Genomic DNA, 21,163 nt, shown 5'->3' with positions numbered 1-21,163 from the left:
CAAAAAGGGGAAAAAAGGACACAAAAAAGGAAAGAAAAAAAACAAAGAGAGGAGAGGAGAGGGAGAGGAGAGGGAGGGAGGGAGAGGGAGAGGGAGAGGAGAGGGAGAGGAGAGGGAGAGGAGAGGGAGAGGAGAGGGAGAGGAGAGGGAGAGGAGAGGAGAGGAGAGGAGAGGAGAGGGAGAGGAGAGGGAGAGGAGAGGGAGAGGAGAGGGAGAGGAGAGGGAGAGGAGAGGGAGAGGAGAGGAGAGGGAGAGGAGAGGAGAGGAGAGGAGAGGAGAGGGAGAGGAGAGGAGAGGAGAGGAGAGGAGAGGAGAGGAGAGGAGAAGGAGAGGAGAGAGGAGAGGAGAGGAAGAGGGAGGAATAGGGAGGGAGCTCGATAGGAAAATGCCTGTCAGGTTGTTCTCGTGGAGTCCTTCCTGGCTATTACACTGCAATGTGGAAGTTGACTCTGTTAATGCATTAAAAGTTTTAGGAAATAAGCAAGTCAAATTTTGTATTTGTACTTACTACATTTGTAATTCTTCAGCAGTCAAGGAACAATACTCCAGTGATGAACAGCAGCATCGTTCTGAGATGGCAAAGCAGCATTAACCTTGTTAATCTCGGAGCATAAAAATTACTAATACTGTTAAGTAGGATATTCAAATAATGATGTGGTTTATGTTCTTTAAACAATAGTGTAAATTGCAAAATTGATTTTGAAGGGGGAGGCAGGGTTTGATGATATTTGCAAAACAGATCTTGACCAGTCAGAATACTTCAATACCCCCAGATATTTGCTCAATGGCTGACAAGTGCAGATTGCTCTTTCTGTTATCGTAAATAAAGCAAAATGCAAAGCTACATCTTTTGAAGCAAAGAGCCAAATGGTATGAGTCACCACTCACACCACCACTATCACAATACCACAAAGAAAGCTTGGCTATTTAATAAACATTTCAATTCAGATTGCAATTTCAGTAACACGTTTATGTTCTCAAGTAATCTTAGACCTAATTCTTTCAAAGTCTGCTTTATTAATGTAGTCAGCAATTTTATATCAAAATTTTTCTAAATGTATTTCTAATTTCTCCTTCTCCACCCAAAAATCAGAAGGGTATATTTCTGATGTATTTATATTGTTAAAAAAATTATCAAAAATAAATAATCTTTTCTTTTAGCTACTTTGAGATTTTGTGTAAAGATATGAAATTTAATTTGAAACGGTAACTGTGATGAGACTGTGTTTAAAGTATAACTTACCAAGTTGGCTTATTTCTGCTTTGTCTGTTAAACTGCTTACATTCTCACTCTCAGCCAGCTTCATTATGAAACTGCATTGTATACTATAATGAGAAGAAAAAGCTTTAGACTCAAGAAACAGATCTGCTTCATCTTTACAACACATGAAACTAACACCAAATGCTAAGTGTGAAAGCATATTTTTCCTAGGCTCTTTCAGATTTGAGTATATTTTTAATGCCCATAAACCATGATGCTAGGCTAAATAGAGGAGAAATATGTCAGTTTGTGGCAGCTTATTTTCTCTTTCCTCTACAGACACTGTTGATTCTTAAATGGGGTCTTCCCTAGTTAATGTTAGTCACTAAAGTGTTGATAATTTTGTAAAGATAGTAATGTAATCTCCACTGTTACTGGAAAGAAACTCCAGAGAGGAACTAGCAAAGTGTCCTAGCTAGCTATGTCAGTGTATACGAAATCTCCATCACCTGGGGAAAGACAGTGTTCTCTCTCTTGACTTTAGAGAGAATTTAAATGATCCACTCAAGCATGTAACTACACATTTACAATTACGGTTCGATGACTTGAAACCCTGCCTAAACTAGCAAACCTACAGTAAGAATTCTTCAGGTTCAGCAAACTCAAACACACAGGTAAACGAAAAAGTAACACACAAAAGATGAAGTGAAGCTTCTTTCCAGCTAACAAGAATGAGAACAGTACACTAACTACTGCTGCTGGTATATCACATAAAGGTGGGATCTGACCTTCTGTCTGTTACTATTGGAGAGTTTTGGACCCTTTCTTCCTAACTCAGGAAGATAAACTCCAATTTCAAGTATTTGGGGAAATGAAGTTCCACGTTTTGTTTTAGAATATAGTGTTTCCAAGCTCATCACTTTAGAGGACCAGCAATTTAGTGGTGAGTAGCAATTAAATTGACAGACATTATCTACATTTCAGGGTTTCCAGCATCACCTCTGTGGAGCAGCCTTGCCATTCTAATACCTCATATCTTCCAAATCCTGAACTAGTTACCTTCTCAGGCTTCCCCTACCCTGAGGATGGCTGGTTTCCCAAGCCAAAGAACAAAAACTTATGATGTCTGAAGCAATTCCCTCACAAAGACTGCATTGTATTCACAAGATCTGGAAGTTTGGTGGTTGCAAATCCCATGCCCTTAGTGGCTAAGTTGCTATGTGACTCAGCTAATACAAAGATGCAGAAGAAATATGGCAGGCAAGCTTGTGCTTCACCAGAAGATTAATGAGAAGCAATATAGTTTGATTAAAACAAACAAACAAACAAACAAAAACAACAAACCCTTAAAAAAAAAGAAATCATTAATGCTAGGAGAATAATGGAATCAGAATTTCTTTGTCAGCCTACATATATTTCTCCGGCCTGTTTCTCAAACTTAACTTCCTAGAAAGTTTGTTTTTTCTTCTGTTACATAGCCATTCACACTTGATATATCACAAAACAATATATGAGCTTTTAAATATATGAGTATTTAAAAAGTTAACAACAAACCTCTGGTTTTCTGCCCTGCATTCCATAACAGAGGACTGTAACGACAAGCGAAAACAGAAAAAAATTGTTTTGTCAGGGAAAACAGGACTGATACTGACATTATCAAAAATAAGTTGGAAGAAAGTTTTCCAAACGGTAACAACAATTAGTAATCTTACCTCACTTACTGCTTGCAAGGTTTTGTTGAATTCTGAAAGCCTTTAAAATAAAAAGTTACCATTACGGAGGATTTCTAGTTGTGTTTCTAAAGACAATTACAACAATATAATGAAAAGAACAAGCAATTACTGAGAAAAAAATTCCTTTTTCCAGTTGATCAATGATTTTTAAAAATCATGCCAGTTCTAATATTATAAAACTGCTTTTCAAAGGATTTAACATTTTAAAAGTTGCCTTTTATTAGTCACTCCACAAACTAAGTTTAGATCTCTGTCATCTAAGTCTTCATGTTGCCTTTTGGCAAGCAAGCATTTGGAACAGAATTCTACATTTAATCTCAAAGCCACAGAAACAGAATGGGTAAGAAATACAAATTTCTTCTACAAACAAGGCCAGTTGGTCAATTACATCTGTTCAATTTTCAGGGTAAGTTTTGTGAATAACAATAAATATTCACTTATTCAAACCTCTCCCTATAAAAACTGTGAAAGAAAAAACTACACCTAAATAAAAATACAGCTATGACTCCAAGAATACGTATTAAAAAACATGCAACTATGAAAGTATTCTTAGTAATTTCTTATGAGACAGACCAAATCTCTGAAATTATAAAAAACATTTATTCATGAAGAGCAGAATCCAGACTGGCATTCTCAACAATTCACAGCTCATGTCCTTAGGTGGTATTATTATTATTATTATTATTATTATTATTATTATTATTATTATTATTATTATTATTATTATTATTATTATTATTATTATTATTATTATTATATCATCAGCATATCAACAACGAGGTCTTTGGGCTCTTTGTAGAGCTCCAGGAAGTGTAGTGTTTCTTAAAACAAACTCCAGTGGCACCTAAAACAAAACTAAGACTATTCTAATCAATATGAACTTTATGTTAAAGAACAATAGCTTAGAACTCCAGAAATTTTTAATTTATCAAGTGCAGGAATAATGCAAAGTTAAGAGTCTCCTAACTACATGGAAGTTGTCACATCATCTTCGTCAAATTTAATAAAGATTTCAATCTTTATTTAAAATTACTTACCTCAATTCTGGTGAGGTAGGCGCTGGAATTGCAATTAATTTTGTAACTTTGTTGATGGTTGTGTTATTAATCTGTTAGAAACAAAGAGTTCACAGCTAAGTAAAACCAGTAATTTTTAGCTTTAAAAGAAACCCTTTTATTTCACATGCTTTAACAGTCTGAAATTCCAAAGATAAGAAGCACATTTTCTCATGAATACACTTCAACAAATATTGACCCTGACATTGTTGTCACAACTTATGGAAGGAATTGGCTCATCTAATATAGGCCGAATAACAGAAAGAGGAACTTGGCTTAGTTTGCAACAAAGACAGCTTAGACCAGACACTGAACAAACTTTCTATCTGTAAGCGCTGCAAGCTCCACAACAGACATAAAGAACAGACAACATAGAATCCTGGGAGTAAGAAGTCAAGAACTGAGGTGAAAGACATGGTAGGAATGATCTAAATATATATGATCTAGCCTTAGGGCCAGGGGATACACTATGGTTTATCTAAAGGCACTTTATCGATCTGCATTCTTAAGTTCTTCTGGTTGCCACCATTACCAGTTATTTTCACATTTCATGCAAGCAGCGAGCACCATGATGAAAACATCATCTAATGTATATGGTATTGATATTACCTAAGAAATATTCTGCTAGAAAGTAAAAGAGTTTCAAGAGACAGGAAACCTGGTTTGCTAATAGCTGTAGGCATAACGTTAATACACTTAGGACTGTTTCAGTAGACATTATCATCACTGAAACACAATGTGGAGGTGGCGCTTGCCAGGGGCCTACCCCTGCCCAAACTCAATGCTCAATGTGCACCTGGGCAGTAGCTCTCTGTGGTGGTTTTGCTGATCACTCTCACGCTTGCAGAGACTGGCATGTGAAATCTTAGACTGAGTGCAGACAGGGATGTGTAGGAGAAAGATAAAAGGCCTTTTACAAGCTGATGTCCTTATTTTTTTCCCTCCCTTCTGTTTTCCATCTATAAGGACTGAACATTCTCGTCCTCATAATATTATCTTGATACTGAATAATCTATATGGTACTTGCTTTGCATGATATCTTTCTCTGAAACCTCTGTTGTGTGGTGACACTCACGTCACATAGGTCTATTGCAAAATTAATAACTGATTAACCACATGCCAAGAAGCACAGAAAGAAGCATAGAACTACACCCTATTTATGAGAGTCTCAATATGAATTATTCCCAGGATGCAATCCGACTTAATTTATGCCCTGTTGTCATCTAATGATGCTCACTGTCTGAAGTTAAGTGCCTAAATTAATTTGCAAAGGAAGGTCCTGTATGCCTAAACGTAGATTCTTAATCAGGCAGTTCCTCTCTTCAGACTTCCAAGGGCTTGCCCCTCCTCTCAGTAGCTACATAGAGAATACAGGCCCTTACTGCAGGAAGTTTACTTAGCTGGAATTCTAAAATTTAGTTGCAAAGCAGCTGTTTGAGAGAGAGAGAGAGAGAGGGAGGGAGGGAGGGAGGGAGGGAGGGAGGGAGGAAGGGAGGGAGGGAGGGAGAGTAGATCTGTCCACTGCAAATAGTAATTTGTACTGCAAATTGTATTTGAAACAAAATAAAACTATACAAAACGTAAGCAGAATCGTGTCAGGGTATCAGTATTTTAAGTGTAGACAAAGAAACTCCTTTCAACCTTCCATACAATAAAGTTTCCAAAGAGAGAACACTTACTATTTCTACATTTAGTGAGGTGTTGCTTTCTTCACTTGACTGAAGTTTTACCTTGCCCACATAGAACACTAAAACCAAAAGGCAGAAAAGTTAAGAAAACCAACAGTAAACCACATGATGTAAAATTATTTGAGAATTTAAAAGCTCGCTGTCTTGTGTTACAATAGAAGAGAAATAAGAACACTTACACTAGCTTTCTCTGATCATTCACTATTTTTGCAATTGTTCTTCCATCTCTTCACTTACTGTTTCCATAAATGAACCAGTCCAATAGCTTCATTATTTTCTGTGTATTTATTTTTGTTGACTGTCTCTAAATTCTAGTTCTTTTTTTTTTCTTTCCCAAAATAGAAAAACTGCACTGCACGTTACTATTAATACAACTCCAACTCCCGCAATGAGAATAAAATCATAGAATCATAGAATGGTTAGGGCTGGAAGGGACCTTCAAAGGTCATCTAGTCCAACCCCCCTGCAAGGAACAGGGATATCTCCAACTAGATCAGGTTGCTCAGGGCCTCGTCCAACCTGGCCTTGAACGTCTCCAGGGATGGAGCATCCACCACCTCTCTGGGCAACCTGTTCCAGTGTTCTACAACTCTCATGGTAAAAAATTTTTTCCTAATATCCAACCTGAATCTACCTCCCTCTATTTTAAAACCATTACCCCTTGTCCTATCACAACAGGCCCTCCTGAACAGCCTCTCCCCATCTTTCCTGTAGGCCCCCTTGAGGTACTGGAAGACCGCTATAAGGTCACCCCGGAGCCTCCTCTTCTCCAGGCTGAACAGCCCCAACTCTTTCAGCCTGTCCTCATAGGAAAGGTGCTCCAGCCCTCTTATCATCTTCGTGGCCCTCCTCTGGACCCTCTCCAACTGGTCCATGTCCTTCTTATGTTGGGGGCTCCAGAACTGGACGCAGTACTCCAGGTGAGGTCTCACGAGGGCAGAGTAGAGGGGAAGAATCACCTCTCTCGACCTGCTGGCCACGCTCCTCTTGATGCAGCCCAGGATGCGGTTGGCCTTCTGGGCCGCAAGAGCACATTGCCGGCTCATATTGAGCTTCTCGTCCACCAGTACTCCCAAGTCCTTCTCCTCAGGGCTGCTCTCGATCCATTCACCGCTCAGTCTGTATTTGTGCCTGGGATTGCCACGACCCAGATATAGGACCTTGCATTTGGCCTGGTTGAACTTCATGAGGTTGACACGGGCCCACCTCTCCAGCCTGTCGAGGTCCCTCTGGATGGCATCCCTCCCTTCCAGCGTGTCGACAGCACCACACAGCTTGGTGTCATCAGCGAACTTGCTGAGGGTGCACCCCATGCCACTGTCCACGTCACCAACAAAGATGCTGAAGAGGGCCGGGCCCAACACGGACCTCTGAGGGACACCACTCGTGACCAGTCTCCACGAGTGAGTAAAAGCAAAGTGTGAGTAAAAGCAAAGTGATAATCTGAAAATTATTCCCTTGGGGTTTAAAGAACTTTCGGGATACTGTAATTCAGAGCATCATTCAACAGAGCTGGTAGGCCCATTTTGAAGACAAAAAGGAACTTCTGCAACACTTCTCTTCCTGCAGCCACACATTTAGTGCACGCTATAAAGAAAGACCCATACAGGAATGCATGCATGACATCACCCAAATCATCTAGCAGTTTACTGTGTCAAGCAGTAGGGAAACTTTCCAGAGGAGGGGCTGATAGTTATTCTGCCTCTTTCTAATCTATGAAGTACTCAGCACACAGCTACTTGGCATAAGTGACTTCATATTTCTCACAAAAGCTCTTTATCAAAGTGTTTTCGAAGGCAGCAACATCTATCAACAAAATCTTCTTTTACTATATTTTTGTTAACATACAAAAACGGAAAATCACTGCCCTTTCCATTTTCCTTTGTTTGACTGTTCTGTCACATGACTTTTAAAATGCGCGCAGGCTTTTACAACAATTCTCCTGAACACTATATCAACTTCTATTCCTGATACAGAGTTAGACTCAACATGGCAGACATTAGCACCTGCCACAGCATACTAGTTTCTGGTTTTCTCAGGTTTGTAAGTCTTATCTGCAACTGCGTAGCCTTTGATAAGAAACCAAAGATCAAAAATACAATAGACTAAACATTGCTTTTAAATAAAACCCCCACATTTTGTATTATTTTTTTCAAAGTTATACAAAATCTCTCTAAATTCACAAGAAAATTTATTACAGAGCTAGCTTTTACATAGCAACTAACAGTTGCCTCATTACTCAGAACAGAAAATAGTTGGACATGTTTTTTGTAAGAAAAAAAAGAAAAAGAAAACCACTCACCTGAAAAATTACAGACAGATGTTACGTTGCATAAAATGGTTTCTCCTGCTATAGGGTTTTTTTTTGGGAAAAAAATCTAGTAAGTAAAAAAGTTGAACTTAAACCCAGTACTGACAAACATACATATTTACAATCATTTCAATGTTTTAAATGTAAAGGTCTTTACCTTTTAGAAATATTTCACATACTGCCTAGGCTTTACTTCTCTAGGGCACTTACCGTGGCATTTTCTAAGACTTAATATTCAGAGTGAAACACGCAGGTTTTGATTAATTAATTTCAAATAATTTTCTGTAACAGTTTCCACAGAACACCTACATGCAAGTGGTCTCTATTTTTTTTTTTTTTAAATCCAAATAAAATAGAAGTCAGCATATTATAAATAAGCTCTTCAGATATCACAGTATCCAACCACTAGGTAGCATATTATCTGCTTCTGAGGATCCTACTACGGCTACTTACGATAGCATGAAACTACAACTGTTCTACCTGATAGAATTCAAACTATGATGACAGCAAACATACATACTCTCATCTAGTAGAACAAGTCTTTCATTAGCAAGCTTTTGATTGCTACCATATTTTAAATATTACCTACACTGCAACAAAATAACACTGATCCCAAATTAAGGGTACTGAAAACAGATGGCTCTGTTGTATAAAATCAAAAGAAAGGACCGGAAAGAGATTTGCATCCAAGATAAAACTCCTACATTTGTTCATAAAAGCAATGTGGGAGCACAACTTTCCTTATATTACTTTGGCAGATTCCTCAGTTATGCTGAAGAACAGCAAAACAGTTTAAAATAAACACTATATTTTGGTATATGAATATAGACTGGCCTCCGTTAACGGAAAAACAAATGCTGTTTTCTCTGCTGTCATCATTAGCTAGTATCAAATAAGATGGATTTTTTTTTTTTTTGCTTATCGGTGGTACAAACATTTGCCTGTTATAGCTTGATGCTTCATCAATTTTGTCACCAGCAATAAACAGCCATCAGAGGGTACAGACTGTGAGCTGGTGGAAATATTAAAACTATTAGAAAAAAATCATTTGATCAGTGGTGAAATATGAATCCTACCTGGTGTTATGGTGGAGTAATAATCAGTGATGTTAAGAACTTCTGTTAAAAAAAAGTTTTAAAATTAAGTTTTCCCATTTTAACTTTAAAAGACTACGAAATATATGTCACAAAAATAAGTTTCCTAATGTCTACTTTAGACTTTGTCTTCCCAAGAGAAATGTAAACACATCACCATTATAACGGAAATAAGCAGCACTCGGAGTGAGATCCATCCAATCAAATGTTTATGCCCTCATGTGCATAAACATGCACTTGCTCTAGGCTCCCTATTATTCAGTGAAAAAAATGATGCTTTTAAGGTGTGATTCCCATTTGATCTATTCTACATGGACACTTCATGTGATTCATAAGATGAATCATGTTCTAAAAATGTCTTTCTCTTCATCAACTATGAAGAACAGCAAGATGTCTAGCTCATATACAGACATGTAGGAATCTGTACTATTATGATGAACCTACTCCTTGTTTTCAAATGCAAACATCAGGAAAAAAGGGGTAGGAATTTATTCTGATTGAGCCTTTACTGATCCTATTTGGCAGCGCATTGCAAGAACACATATCATGTAAGTGTCTTTAAGGAATGATGTGTACATTTTAGTTCTGTAAAATATTTTAAATAGTATCTGAAAGTATAGAAAATATTCAATCTACAAATATACCAAAAAACTCCATACTTGCTAAAAAAAAATATGCCCAGTTTGAGCTTTGGTAACAACGTCATGTTTTGCATAAAAAAGAAAGGTTAACAGCTCAGTGTCAAGTTAATGTCTTCAAAACCCCACCCATACAGACTTAAAATACTGACTGGAGATAAATACAAATTTTAAGATCATGTAAGAAAATAATTTGGACTAAACAAATTCCAGTTATAAAATAAAAAGAGTAAACTTTCATGACTGTAGCAAACATCTCCCTTCAGACCTTACTCAATTCACGCTAATTCTCACCTGTAGTTTGTGTAGTCTCCTCTGAAGTCATATCTGAAGAAGAAAAATCAGTAACAGTAAAAAAAAAAAAAATAAAAAAAATCTAAAAAAATCTAAAAAACCTAAGAATTTCTAAATCTAACTACATCTAAATAAGAGAAACATGAATAAAATCTTGCCTGAAGGATTAACGGGATAAGTGATAAAAGTAAAAATAGAAGATTCTGGGGGAAAAAAAAAGAAAAGAAGTAGAAACTATATTAACATTTTATTTCTACGAATTTTGGAGAAAAAAGATCAAACATGCAAAACTTTGAAAAGGAACTGAATTTTAATTATCTAAGTTTCATTTTAAGAACAATGCAGTGCTTGTTAGGAATGTTCACATTATTTCAATATAAATATTTGAAATAATGTTCACATTATTTCAAAAATCTGCGTATCTGAATACAAACAGCTGGTAATCGAGTTCCTTCCTTTTATTGGTTTCATTCTTTTAGAAGATGCAGATGAATTTGGCATATCCAATAGCAATAACTGCTTAGCCCCAAGGACCTTTTTTTCCTGCACCAACTCCTCACACACAGGAGCAGAGATGACACACTGGATTTGGCAAACTATCTCTCAAAAAAAGCTGGTTTTGCCAGTAACCATACCTAAATAAAACAGTGATGATGCAAGGTTTTTTTCAGCTACATCAAAAGAAAATTACACTAAGACAATAGAAGAAAATTTAAACATTGTTCAGGAAGGATGTGCTTAGTAAGCATATTTTAGGTGTTAGTGCAGGCATACAAAGTGGTTAGAGGATCACTTTGTATCACTCCGATATGACAACTTAGTGCCTTTTTTAAAATGGGCCAGAGTAGCTTCATAACAGAGGAACGTTATGCTTTCCAAACTTCTTTACTAAAGGCATCACTGTCATTTGTAGAAGCAATATCTCCAGTATAATAAAGAAAAGTTGGTGGCTCTGCATATAGTTGCATATCAAGAAAAAAAAGCAATCTGCTTCATTACATGAAAAGGGAAAGGGAGCTTTTCTTTCCAATATATTTATTTCAACCAGGCTAGCTATTTTGAGCCTTTTCAAAAGTGCCATCTTAATTCCATACTCAGAGTAAAACCTAAGCATATTTGGTTCTTAAGCAACAATCCTGAAGACAACTGATTTTCTAAGGTAACTAACGAGCAGCCAAAATATGAGGAATCACAGCGAAAACTAAGTGCTGACTTCATCTGTATTATTTGGCTTGGTATAAACTACAACAAATATTGAATTGGCTGCAGTTGTCAAAGATGAGCCATTCCCAGAGAAAAATTATATCTGTAAAAGAACCAAAGCATGTGTGTTTCTGTCTGTATTCTTTCTTTTCTCCAGAGCATGACATGCTAGTATACCTTAAGCAAGAAAGAAACTGGCTTTCACACAGCTATTTCTGTGTGTCTCTATTCCTAATTTTTAAAAAAATGCTTTCATAAATGGTGTTCATCATCTCCGGTCCCAGAAGTTATTGGGGGGGGGGGTGGTGACCACACAGCATCAAACGACATATGCACATCTGCTAGGGTAGGTTACTGGACAAAAGACTCCTGACCTGGACCTACTTCACCCTCTAGCATCACTGCCACAAACTATGAGTGATTCTATAAAGTAATCTATTTCACTACAAAGTAAAACCAAGAAATTAGCTTTCTCTTCAAAAAATAAACAATGAAAACATTAAAAGCTGGAACTTCTTTACATTGCAACTTTTCTGCATTACCTCAGATAAAAGCAGATTTATCTAACAGGAAAGAACAAACATTGCAGTAATCAGTAAAGTCATGATTTTCTTACCAGAACTGGTTGTTGCAACTGATTCTCCTGAATTTTCAGCTTTTTTTTCAGACAGAAAAAAAAAAAAGAGGCGAAAAAAAGGACCATAATGAAATTTCAGGCACATATATAACCACCCTCAGCAGCCTTTCCCTGTATTATCAAAAGTTTACTGCATTCACCAGAAGAGGGCAACACCTGCTTATGCGAAGAACATCTCCGGGTTGTCAAAAAAAAGGTAGATGTAACAATCTCTGGTAAATAGATTTCAATTTTTATAAATCAAATAGTACTCAACAGAAGATGATTTATTTTCAACAAATACCGGACAGCTTGCATTGTATAATGCTAAGAAAACAAAAATCATTCACCCTAGATTATGTGCCACACTAGCCTGGAAGCCAAATGGCTACCCTGAGTATCTTGCTAATTCTGGGAATGGGAACCAAGTGTACATAATCAGATGGCTGTAATTGAGTATGAACAACTCTTCTCAGACTTTGTATAACAACACTGAGACTTGCCCTCTAAAATTTATCCCATACATATCTGTCCTCTTTTCTATCCTGCAAAAAGCAGCACTACAAAAAGCTAATTCAAGTTTGAACCTCTGATCTTGATAGGAGCCAGCCAATAATTTATACAGCAAACACCAGTCACTAAACCTTTGATGTTGTTACAGTCAGTATTTTGATCAAAAAGAAATTAGGAAATTTGATATCTGGTTGACATAGCAACTTCAAAGTTAACCCTTTTGTTCAACAAGTGGTTTTTGACTGTGCCACAGACAAATAAAGTCACAGTTACCACAGAAATACAATCTAAAGAAAAGCTGACTGCAAATATGAAACACGATTTAAAAATATATACTTAAAGTATTTCAACATCTTTTCTCAAAAGGCAAACGTCATCCTATAATGTTACTTACAATACACTAATTATACTGTAAATCCTTTCCTACTGTTGCAGAAGAGTTAAGTCAGAGATACCAAAAGTCTCTGTGGAAACCTAGATTCTTCTGGTTAAACACAGTACACAAGGAGTTTCTGAAATGCTAATCACTTACATGACTCCTTGCTCAAACTATTTTGCTTGCCTTACTGAAAATTAAGCTTCTTTCCAAAGGATAAGCATAAATATAATTTTTACAATGAAAGGAGAATCAGAGTCATCTCAGTGAGCTTATTTTCTTTTTGTCTGAAAAATTACTGATGCTATTTGCGCCATAAAATATGCTAACAAGTCACAAGGATGATATGGATAGTTAATTCGCAAATATTCACGTATTCTTAACTATCTCCATGAATTAATTACAATGATGAAAAAATGACACAGAACCCCCATATACCTGTTATCTGTTTTCTGCCAGGCAACGTAGAAGCAGTTTCAACTGCAAAAGAAGAAGATTTTTTTAGGAGCAGGAGTTTTTATATATATTTGCACACACGCATATATATACACATTTTTTTAAACACAACCATTTTAGATGTGCTACTCACCTCAATTCAAGCTAGTTTGCAAAACTACTTTGCAACCATTGAGAAATGTGTCAAGTGTTTTTGAGAGCTGGAAGTTAAACTCTTTTGAGTTCAAGTTTTCACTCAGTTTCTCTCTTTTGTACTTATGGAAGACACAGATTAGGCTGTGAGCTTTCCCACTGGCCTTCCACTGCCAACGTCTTCAGAAACCCTTTCAGCACATTTGCTTGAGTGAAGATGAAGTACACTAAATAGCAGAAACTAAAAATGTAACAGATACAACTGTGCTTTCACACCTCTGTTTTTGCAAAAATGTGGAAAAGAAATGCTGATTAATTATTCGAGAAGTGAAATTTTATTAATATAAAGAGAAACAGAGAAATTTTAAAAAAAGCAGGGAGCAGAAGAGTTGGGTAAGACAGGGATGCTTTATTCCATACATATTTACAAATTATATGATATGTACTTTGAGAATACATCTACATGATGATGTGCATATACACCATGTAGATGCTCACATGCCCAAGTGCTGCACCACCAAAGAACATTTAAACAATGAGCAGATAGATCAGGGCGCCAGAAATGAAGCAGCTCAGGTGGACCTGGACTGGGACTAAACATGAGCTATTTCTAGCTCAACAAACCCTTGAAACATGTCCCTAGGGGCACTTAAGGAGAGATGCAACACAGATGGGCTCTTAATCAAGGTGTGGATCTGACAACTGAAGTTATTGCACAGGCTACCCATGAATGTGAAACGCCCCGGAATCAAGTGAGCCAAGTAACTAAAGTCTCCCCGGAATAGCAGATGGTGGCTGGGGTATCAATATGAGGAGGCCTAGCAGATCGATTACATCAGATCACCGCTGTGAACCTGCCACCAAGACAAGTGCTATGTGTGTCCCATGGTGAAGACAACTAACAGGTGGCTAGAAACGTATCCTGAAGCCTATGCCACCACCCAAAACATCATCCTGGGCCTTGAAAAACAAGTAGTGGCACAGCACGACATACAGTTAGGGCACTGTCAGCTACATCAGCACCCTTGATAGCTGAGACCTTGGCTGTTGGGGCAAGGAGGAAGAGATATTTTCTTCAAGTCACTGGACCCGGTGGGATACTCTAGCCACAGCCAAGACGCAGGCCCACAGGGCTGTGGAGGAAGAGAAATTCTCTTTGAAATGCCAGAGCTGGTAGGACAGTCTCTCCACAGTTAGTGCCTTGACACCCATCTTGTCCATCATCACCAAGGTGCTGGTATATTTTACTGGTGTGTACTGTACTAACCTCTGCCACATGGCCCATGTGCACTGGACGTCATCCAGATCTCTGGAGACCTGGCTGTTGTCTAGGTTGTTACAGACCAGCTCCACTACTGCTAATTCCCTCAGATACTTACTGGACACGTTCCTTCTTCCATCGTGGTGGTCCACTTGCATTAGTAGTCTTACAAGACCATCTTCGGACTCTGAATCCAGTGATCAAAATTCAAATCTCTGTGGGACCTCCAGTAATCAACCAGTTGGGGATGGCACACAGGAAAGCGCTCTGCTCTGACGCAGCAAATTCCTGGGTAGCAAGGTATGTGGGAGAATTTGGGCAGGTGCCTAGAGAAGTTTTCACCTCTGACAGCATGGGAGCCTACACCTGAACAGGCACGGAATCCTGCTGAAATGGAGGATCACTTGAAGGAAGGTTGTCTTGCTTACACCAAAGAAAGAGAAATTTGGTGCTGTGTTGGGGCCTGGCCTATGCCTATCAGGCCTGTGCGCAGCACTTTGAAAGGAGCAAGAGGGTCTCTGGATCTAAAGGCATGCAACAAATGGATGCTGTAGCTAAACCAGAGGCACAACCCCAACCATAACAGTCACTCCTGCAGTCAAGAGGAAACAACGGAGGAGGAGGTTGACTTTGTTAGTGAAGGAGGAAGAAGCTGCTCTTGAGGGGATGCAGGAATAAGACTCAGAAGAAGCAGCCTGCTCTGCAGCAGGACAACCACCGGAACAGGAGGGGGAAGTGACAGAAACAATCTAGTCCCTATTCCTGAGTGAGCTGTGGGATATGCGCAAAGATTACAGCTGCCAGTCAGTTAAGCAAATTGCTGCCTGGTTGCTCCAACGCTGGGATACTGGGGGCAACAATCGGGAGCAAGAGAGTACATGAAAGCTTGACAAGATGTAAAGAAATGTCAGTTCATTTTGGTTGAATGTCATATGCTGCATGAAGCTAAAAGCAGCAACACTGAAATATGGCAGGATGAATACATGGAAATAAGAACAATTGCATTATGTTTCATTTTTTAGGAGTTTTCCTTGAAATTAACTGTTAGTTTTAGTTGATTTGCATCCTGGGTAGAAATTTTCTCATGTAAAAGAAAAGAGAGAGATAGAACCATTATTCTAAGTAAAATAATAGACATCCATTAAGTAAAAAGTATAAGTAAAAAATTACACCTTCACATGTATCAGCCTACTGAATTTAATCTATTTCAGTAAAGACAAAACCAAGTTACATCAAACATCTCATTTGAGACAACCAGGATTCTGCCTACAGAGAAACAGAATTGGTCTGTTTAACATCCAGCACTGTATGAACTTCACAGATCATGAAAATTTGGCTATAACCTTAATTTTTACAGTCAATTTTCAGAAAAATTAGGACTTCTCACTATATGGTGAGTCTGGTTAAAATTAAGGATCCTGTAAGGTTTGTGTTCTAGAGCTCTTAATGTAGAAGTGTTGTTACTTTAACATTGTACAGTGATTACGTATTATGACAGCTATATAATTATTTTCTTAACACCTAGTGTGGGTTTAGGGAAGACCCTTAAGATACAATATCGACTTTAATACACAGAATTGAAGCAGCAGTCAGATAAAACTGTTCTGCATTGTTTAAACATTAAATAGTTTTTTTAAGGTAGAATAAGGTGAAAAAAATTGAGTCAACTCTACATAAAGTAGACTTTCGGTTAAAGAAGAAAGTATCTTTCCACATATGGGCAAACTGGCTTTCCTACCACAGGAAGTGAATTCCATCTCCAAAAATTTACCTGCCACTGGTCCTGTCTTACTAAGTGGTTAGCACCTTGTGCAAAAGGCTTTATCTCCAACCAAAGGGCCCTGGAGGAAACTAAATTCTCAAAAGGAACTCATCTCATCTCATCTCTCTGGGCCCCTCGCTTTAGGAGAGATATTGAGCTCCTAGAGCGAGTCCAAAGAAGGGCGACTAAACTGGTCAAGGGGCTGGAAAATAAAACTTATGAGGAGCGGCTGAGGGAGTTGGGGCTGTTTAGCCTGGAGAAGAGGAGGCTGAGGGGAGACCTGATTACAGCCTACAAATACTTGAGAAAAGGTGGTGGGGAGGTAGGGGAAGGGCTCTTTACATTAGTGATGGGTGATAGAACAAGAGGAAATGGGTATAAGCTTAGTCAGGGGAGATTCAGGTCGGATGTTAGGAAATATTTCTTCTCTGAAAGGGTTGTCAGCCACTGGAATAGGCTGTCCAGGGAGGTGGTTGAGTCCCCATCCCTGGATGTGTTTAAGAATAGGGTGGATGATCTACTTAGCGATATGGTTTAATGGGGATTAGGGACGGTTGGACTCGATGATCTCTAAGGTCTTTTCCAACCTAGAAATCTATGAATCTTCAAGCATGCAGCATCTCACAGAAAAGACCATCACACTGCTTCTTCTGCCTACTAAAAAAAATTTAAAAAAAAATCTGCCTAGGGAATCTGACCTTAAGGTCTTTCTCACATACTCTTTAGGGGTCAGTGTAGACATAGTCATTGTAGACAAAATGCATTTCCCATCCTCCAAATCCCTTCAACCTGCTTTGTGAATTTTTGAGAATACAAGTAGTATCCTGAGGTAGGTAAGAAAATTATCCACTAACATGTTTTGTACTGTAGGTTAGTAAGAAGACAGTGAACTCTAAAAATGCCAAATGCTTTTAATAACAAATGCAACAGTACAAGGAGCAAAATAAGGTAAACACAAGCCATGAGTATGGAGGTGGCAAATGCAGCAAGTGATGATGGCATGCATAATCTGAGACACAAATCTAACCATGAATTCTCTAACAGCACAATATTCACACGCCTACAGTTGCTAGAAATTACCCATAAGAATGAGACTTGTCAATGATCAAGGTGCAGCATTAAGTCCACTAACCAAGTCCTTTGTCAGAATCACCTTTGCATACAGAAAGGTGGAATATCATACATTATTTAATTTCACTTACATTTGTCAACCCTCCTCCTTTGTTGTGTTTGAGAACTAGAAAAGACAGCGAATAGGATTTATTTGAAGAAGGATTAAAGTCCCATCTAAAACATCCCTGAAGCTGACATGTAAAAAGGAAAGTAAAATAACTCAAGGTATGCTAGTTACAAGCTAACAGCAAATTTATTTTCCTTGAATTGTTTACTATCAATAAGAGCAAGAAAATCCTTACGTATATGAAACCTCATTTTATTTGGTCCGTGCATTTTTATTTGCAACACTGTTATTTTAGGATCATCAAATCAACATACCTAACATCCTATTCCAAAACAAGACATTATATATTGTGGCATTACTTTTCTACATTTTGTCTAATAGAGAACATTCCTGAGGATCCAAACAGCAAATAAACAGACAAACAACATTATTCACGAATATTATTTGCTTTTGCTGCAAGGGAGACAGAATACATCCTGTTCTTTCCTGAAGGAAAAGGCAACTCCATTAAATGAGATAAGCACCATTTTCTCTTGCTAACACGCATCATTAGAACAAAAGCAGCAAGTCCCTTACTGTCTTCATATCACTTCGTACTGTTCCGACACAAATAGCTAGCCAAGCCAAGACTTGAGAATCCCATCTGTGTAGGCAGAGGAAACTGTTCCACTGGTATGAAACCTGTTTAGCAACTCTTGCCATCGCTCCACACCACCGCTGCAAAAAGCTTACCTGGGAACCCATATTTGCATTGCGACAACCTTCATTTCCCATAATGACTTTGTAGGACAATGGGAACCAGTTTAACTTTAGCAGCATTGGTCTGGTAGGAGACTAAATCCATTAATAACAGTACTTAAGGCTAGGTCCACAAACTGATGTAGCTCTGAGAGAGATCAGTGCCTGGCCCTGTCTACAAAATAGCCTTGTGCTTCCAGCATTCCTTGGCTATCAGTCTACTGTCTCATTTAGGATGGCATGGTCTCCACATGTCCTGCTGAAGCTGTTCCACAAAGCAAAGCAGAATTCGGAAATCAATTCAGCCACAGGGAAACAAAAGGAGAAGGAGGTTTTGTAACATAGTGGTCAAGATGGGATGGATGGTTCTGGTCTCTGCATCAAGGGCATTGTCACTCATAGCATGCCCTTTGTTCGGTAACTTAGGATACAGAAAAAGCTCTTAAAGCACAAACAGCGTACAATGTTCTATCTCCAACTGGAAGAATGAAAAACACCCTTTCTTCTCCCTACCTTCAATCTAATTTACGATCAGTACACTCTTTGTTAAATTTTTTGGAAAGGCAACACCCTTTCTGATTCACCTGTCTTCAGGCAATTCGCTTTGCCAGAAGCAGTTGAGTTTTTCCAGGGTGGAGGAATGAGAAGCATCTAGGACCTGGCTGCAGATAACAACATCGTGCAAGAAGTAAGTACTGGCAGCTGCTTCTGGCTCCCCTATCTCAGGGGAACAGGGTTGCTGCTGACTGTTTTACCTAATGTGTCATGATGGCCTTTAAAGTTTCGCAGAAAGCCTCCTTTGAGCAAGCCTGAGACAGCAACTAGAATGCTTTCTTAGGAGGAGAAAAAGTCTGAACTGTAGTCAACTAGAGCCTCCACATGGACACTCACCCTGCCAGTGTCTGTGCAGTGTGGAGGGGCAGGGGATGGCACAGCGAGGAGGGGCCATGCCTCCTGACCTCTGTCTCTCAGGAAACACAGTGAGAGAATGCAAGGGCAGTTGCTTTGCAGTCATGTCCAGAAACAAAATAGGCACTGAATACGTAAGGAGCAGCAACAGCCCTGGAAATCTGTTGAAGCACAGACAACATTACTGGCAGAAAAACATACATTTATGGACTTACATGTTCTTGTGTCTAGATGACAGGTTTATGAAATGAAATGCCTAAAATTTTACTTACATTAATTGAAGAACATGCCAAAATGAAAACAGTTTGTATTGTCACCCACAACTATTCTTTCAAATTAAAGGTACCCTCAACCGTGTCAGCTCTCACAAATAGATCAACAGCAGAATCCAAATGGAAGAATCCTAAGGGACACCTCGGTGGCTATGTAATATGGTCTCCCCATGCTGCAATACTTGGCTGACACCACAGAATGGCATTAGACAACCACAACTGTGTATTGCTGATAAAATCAGTTTTTACTTTACAAATACACACAAAAATACCAGGAAGTCAATACAAATTAAGATGTGATAGCGAACTTAGTGCTGAAAGTTTTTTCACCAAAAATTCAACTGATTCAGGCAGGGGAACTGATTTGCATTAAAAATTCCCATCAGAAATGCCAGAGTGCAATTTTTCATTCCAAACAGATACATAATATCACCTTCTGGCTTAAAAAAAATAATTAAAACCATTTTACATCAAAAAGTCGATTTCACATTCCATTTTTAAGTTTATACAAATTCTCTTCTAAACATTCTCTCAGGCAACAGTTATCAGCACGTGTTACATCAGTCACCAGTACTGTGCAGCAACTATTGTCCGTTTGTATACCGAGATACAACCATATGAAAATGCCTGGCATTAAGACATTTCAGAAGACTTGCTCATGAACAAAACTGAGTAGCCCAAACAGCAAAATTTCAAAACGGTGTTGTTCTAAAATCCACCTATTTACAGAAATAGGCACCAAAAACACAACATTCAATTCTCATATTCAAATTAAATCCATATTTTCTATTAAAGAGATTGGGTCCCTTTAACATTTGATAAACCTTTACACCAGATAAACATTCTGCCAAAATGAACCATCCTGTCACACACGGCATTAATAACAGTAAGATGTAAAAATCCTCCTCAGTTGTTCCACTGTTGACATTAGTCCATATCAACTTTTTACATAAATTAGATTTTGAGGTACCTCGTATAAGCTTATAGGATAAAACTAAGTGCAATCTTACTTTTATGTTTTAGTGTCTCTCATGACACCTCATTTCTGCTCTGACTCTTAGTGGTGGCACCACAGAAGACAGGATGAATTATCACTGGCTATAAGACAGACACAAATGTTAAGAAAACAATGAAGGTGCTTGTTCACATCAGGCTCTGATACTTTGGCCAGTTCATTTTAGTATCCTTACCAGAAAATTCAGGCACAATATTTTTAACTCAGCTTTGATGTTATACAGCTTTTTAGGAAATTAGGTTATAAATACAGTTTTTATCTGTTTGTATAAAGTTCTATTTGTATAAAGCTGTACATTAGATACTAAGGTGAATCAAATCACCTCTTCTCTGGCAGGCTGATTTACAAAAAGCTACTTCCTTTGATATCACAAAAGAGGGAGGCAACGAAAGCAAAGAAAGGGAAGGACAAACATGCATTCTGTTAATAGGTACAAAGTAGAGTGGTACATGACTCATCAAATAGGCACTCCAGAGTTAGGTGTTTTTTCCCCAGTCATGTTTACTTCCTTTAAGATCTTCTAAAGGTTTCTGTAGTATTCTGTCCTTACAGTTTAAGAAAGAAAATGGTATTGGGGCAAATTATTTTTTCATTTCCAGCTTTCACGATCTGCTCAGTAAACTTAACAATACAGCCAAAGTTTGGTACCCAACAGGCTGGGATGAAGACTGGATGAGTAGCAGCTACATTTCCGCCTGAGGAGGTAAAGCCTTGGG

General features: G+C 38.3%; 1 protein-coding gene across 3 annotated transcripts in view; it reads right to left on the bottom strand.

The window, feature by feature from the left end:
• Positions 1-21,163, bottom strand: part of ADGRG2 (adhesion G protein-coupled receptor G2) — a 54,466-nt gene that overhangs the window by 17,904 nt on the left and 15,399 nt on the right. The window contains exons 3-14 of one of the 3 annotated variants that reach the window (XM_086609087.1): positions 13,161-13,202; positions 12,226-12,234; positions 11,834-11,857; positions 10,015-10,047; positions 9,065-9,106; positions 7,980-8,027; positions 5,669-5,736; positions 3,972-4,042; positions 2,914-2,953; positions 2,756-2,790; positions 1,244-1,326; positions 509-569 (exon numbers count right to left, since the gene is read on the bottom strand). In XM_086609087.1, coding sequence (XP_086465213.1) covers positions 509-569; positions 1,244-1,326; positions 2,756-2,790; positions 2,914-2,953; positions 3,972-4,042; positions 5,669-5,736; positions 7,980-8,027; positions 9,065-9,106; positions 10,015-10,047; positions 11,834-11,857; positions 12,226-12,234; positions 13,161-13,202 — 556 coding nt within the window. Of the gene's footprint in view, positions 1-508; positions 570-1,243; positions 1,327-2,755; positions 2,791-2,913; positions 2,954-3,971; positions 4,043-5,668; positions 5,737-7,979; positions 8,028-9,064; positions 9,107-10,014; positions 10,048-11,833; positions 11,873-12,225; positions 12,235-13,160; positions 13,203-21,163 lie in introns of all 3 variants that reach the window. The other 2 variants (XM_086609069.1, XM_086609078.1) reach the window with 2 other exon arrangements.

This window comes from Tauraco erythrolophus, chromosome 1 (genome assembly GCF_009769465.1).
Source record: "Tauraco erythrolophus isolate bTauEry1 chromosome 1, bTauEry1.pri, whole genome shotgun sequence".
Lineage (NCBI taxonomy): Eukaryota > Metazoa > Chordata > Aves > Musophagiformes > Musophagidae > Tauraco > Tauraco erythrolophus.
The sequence above is the reverse complement of the archived record's forward strand: the minus strand, read 5'-3'. Positions and strand labels throughout refer to the sequence as shown.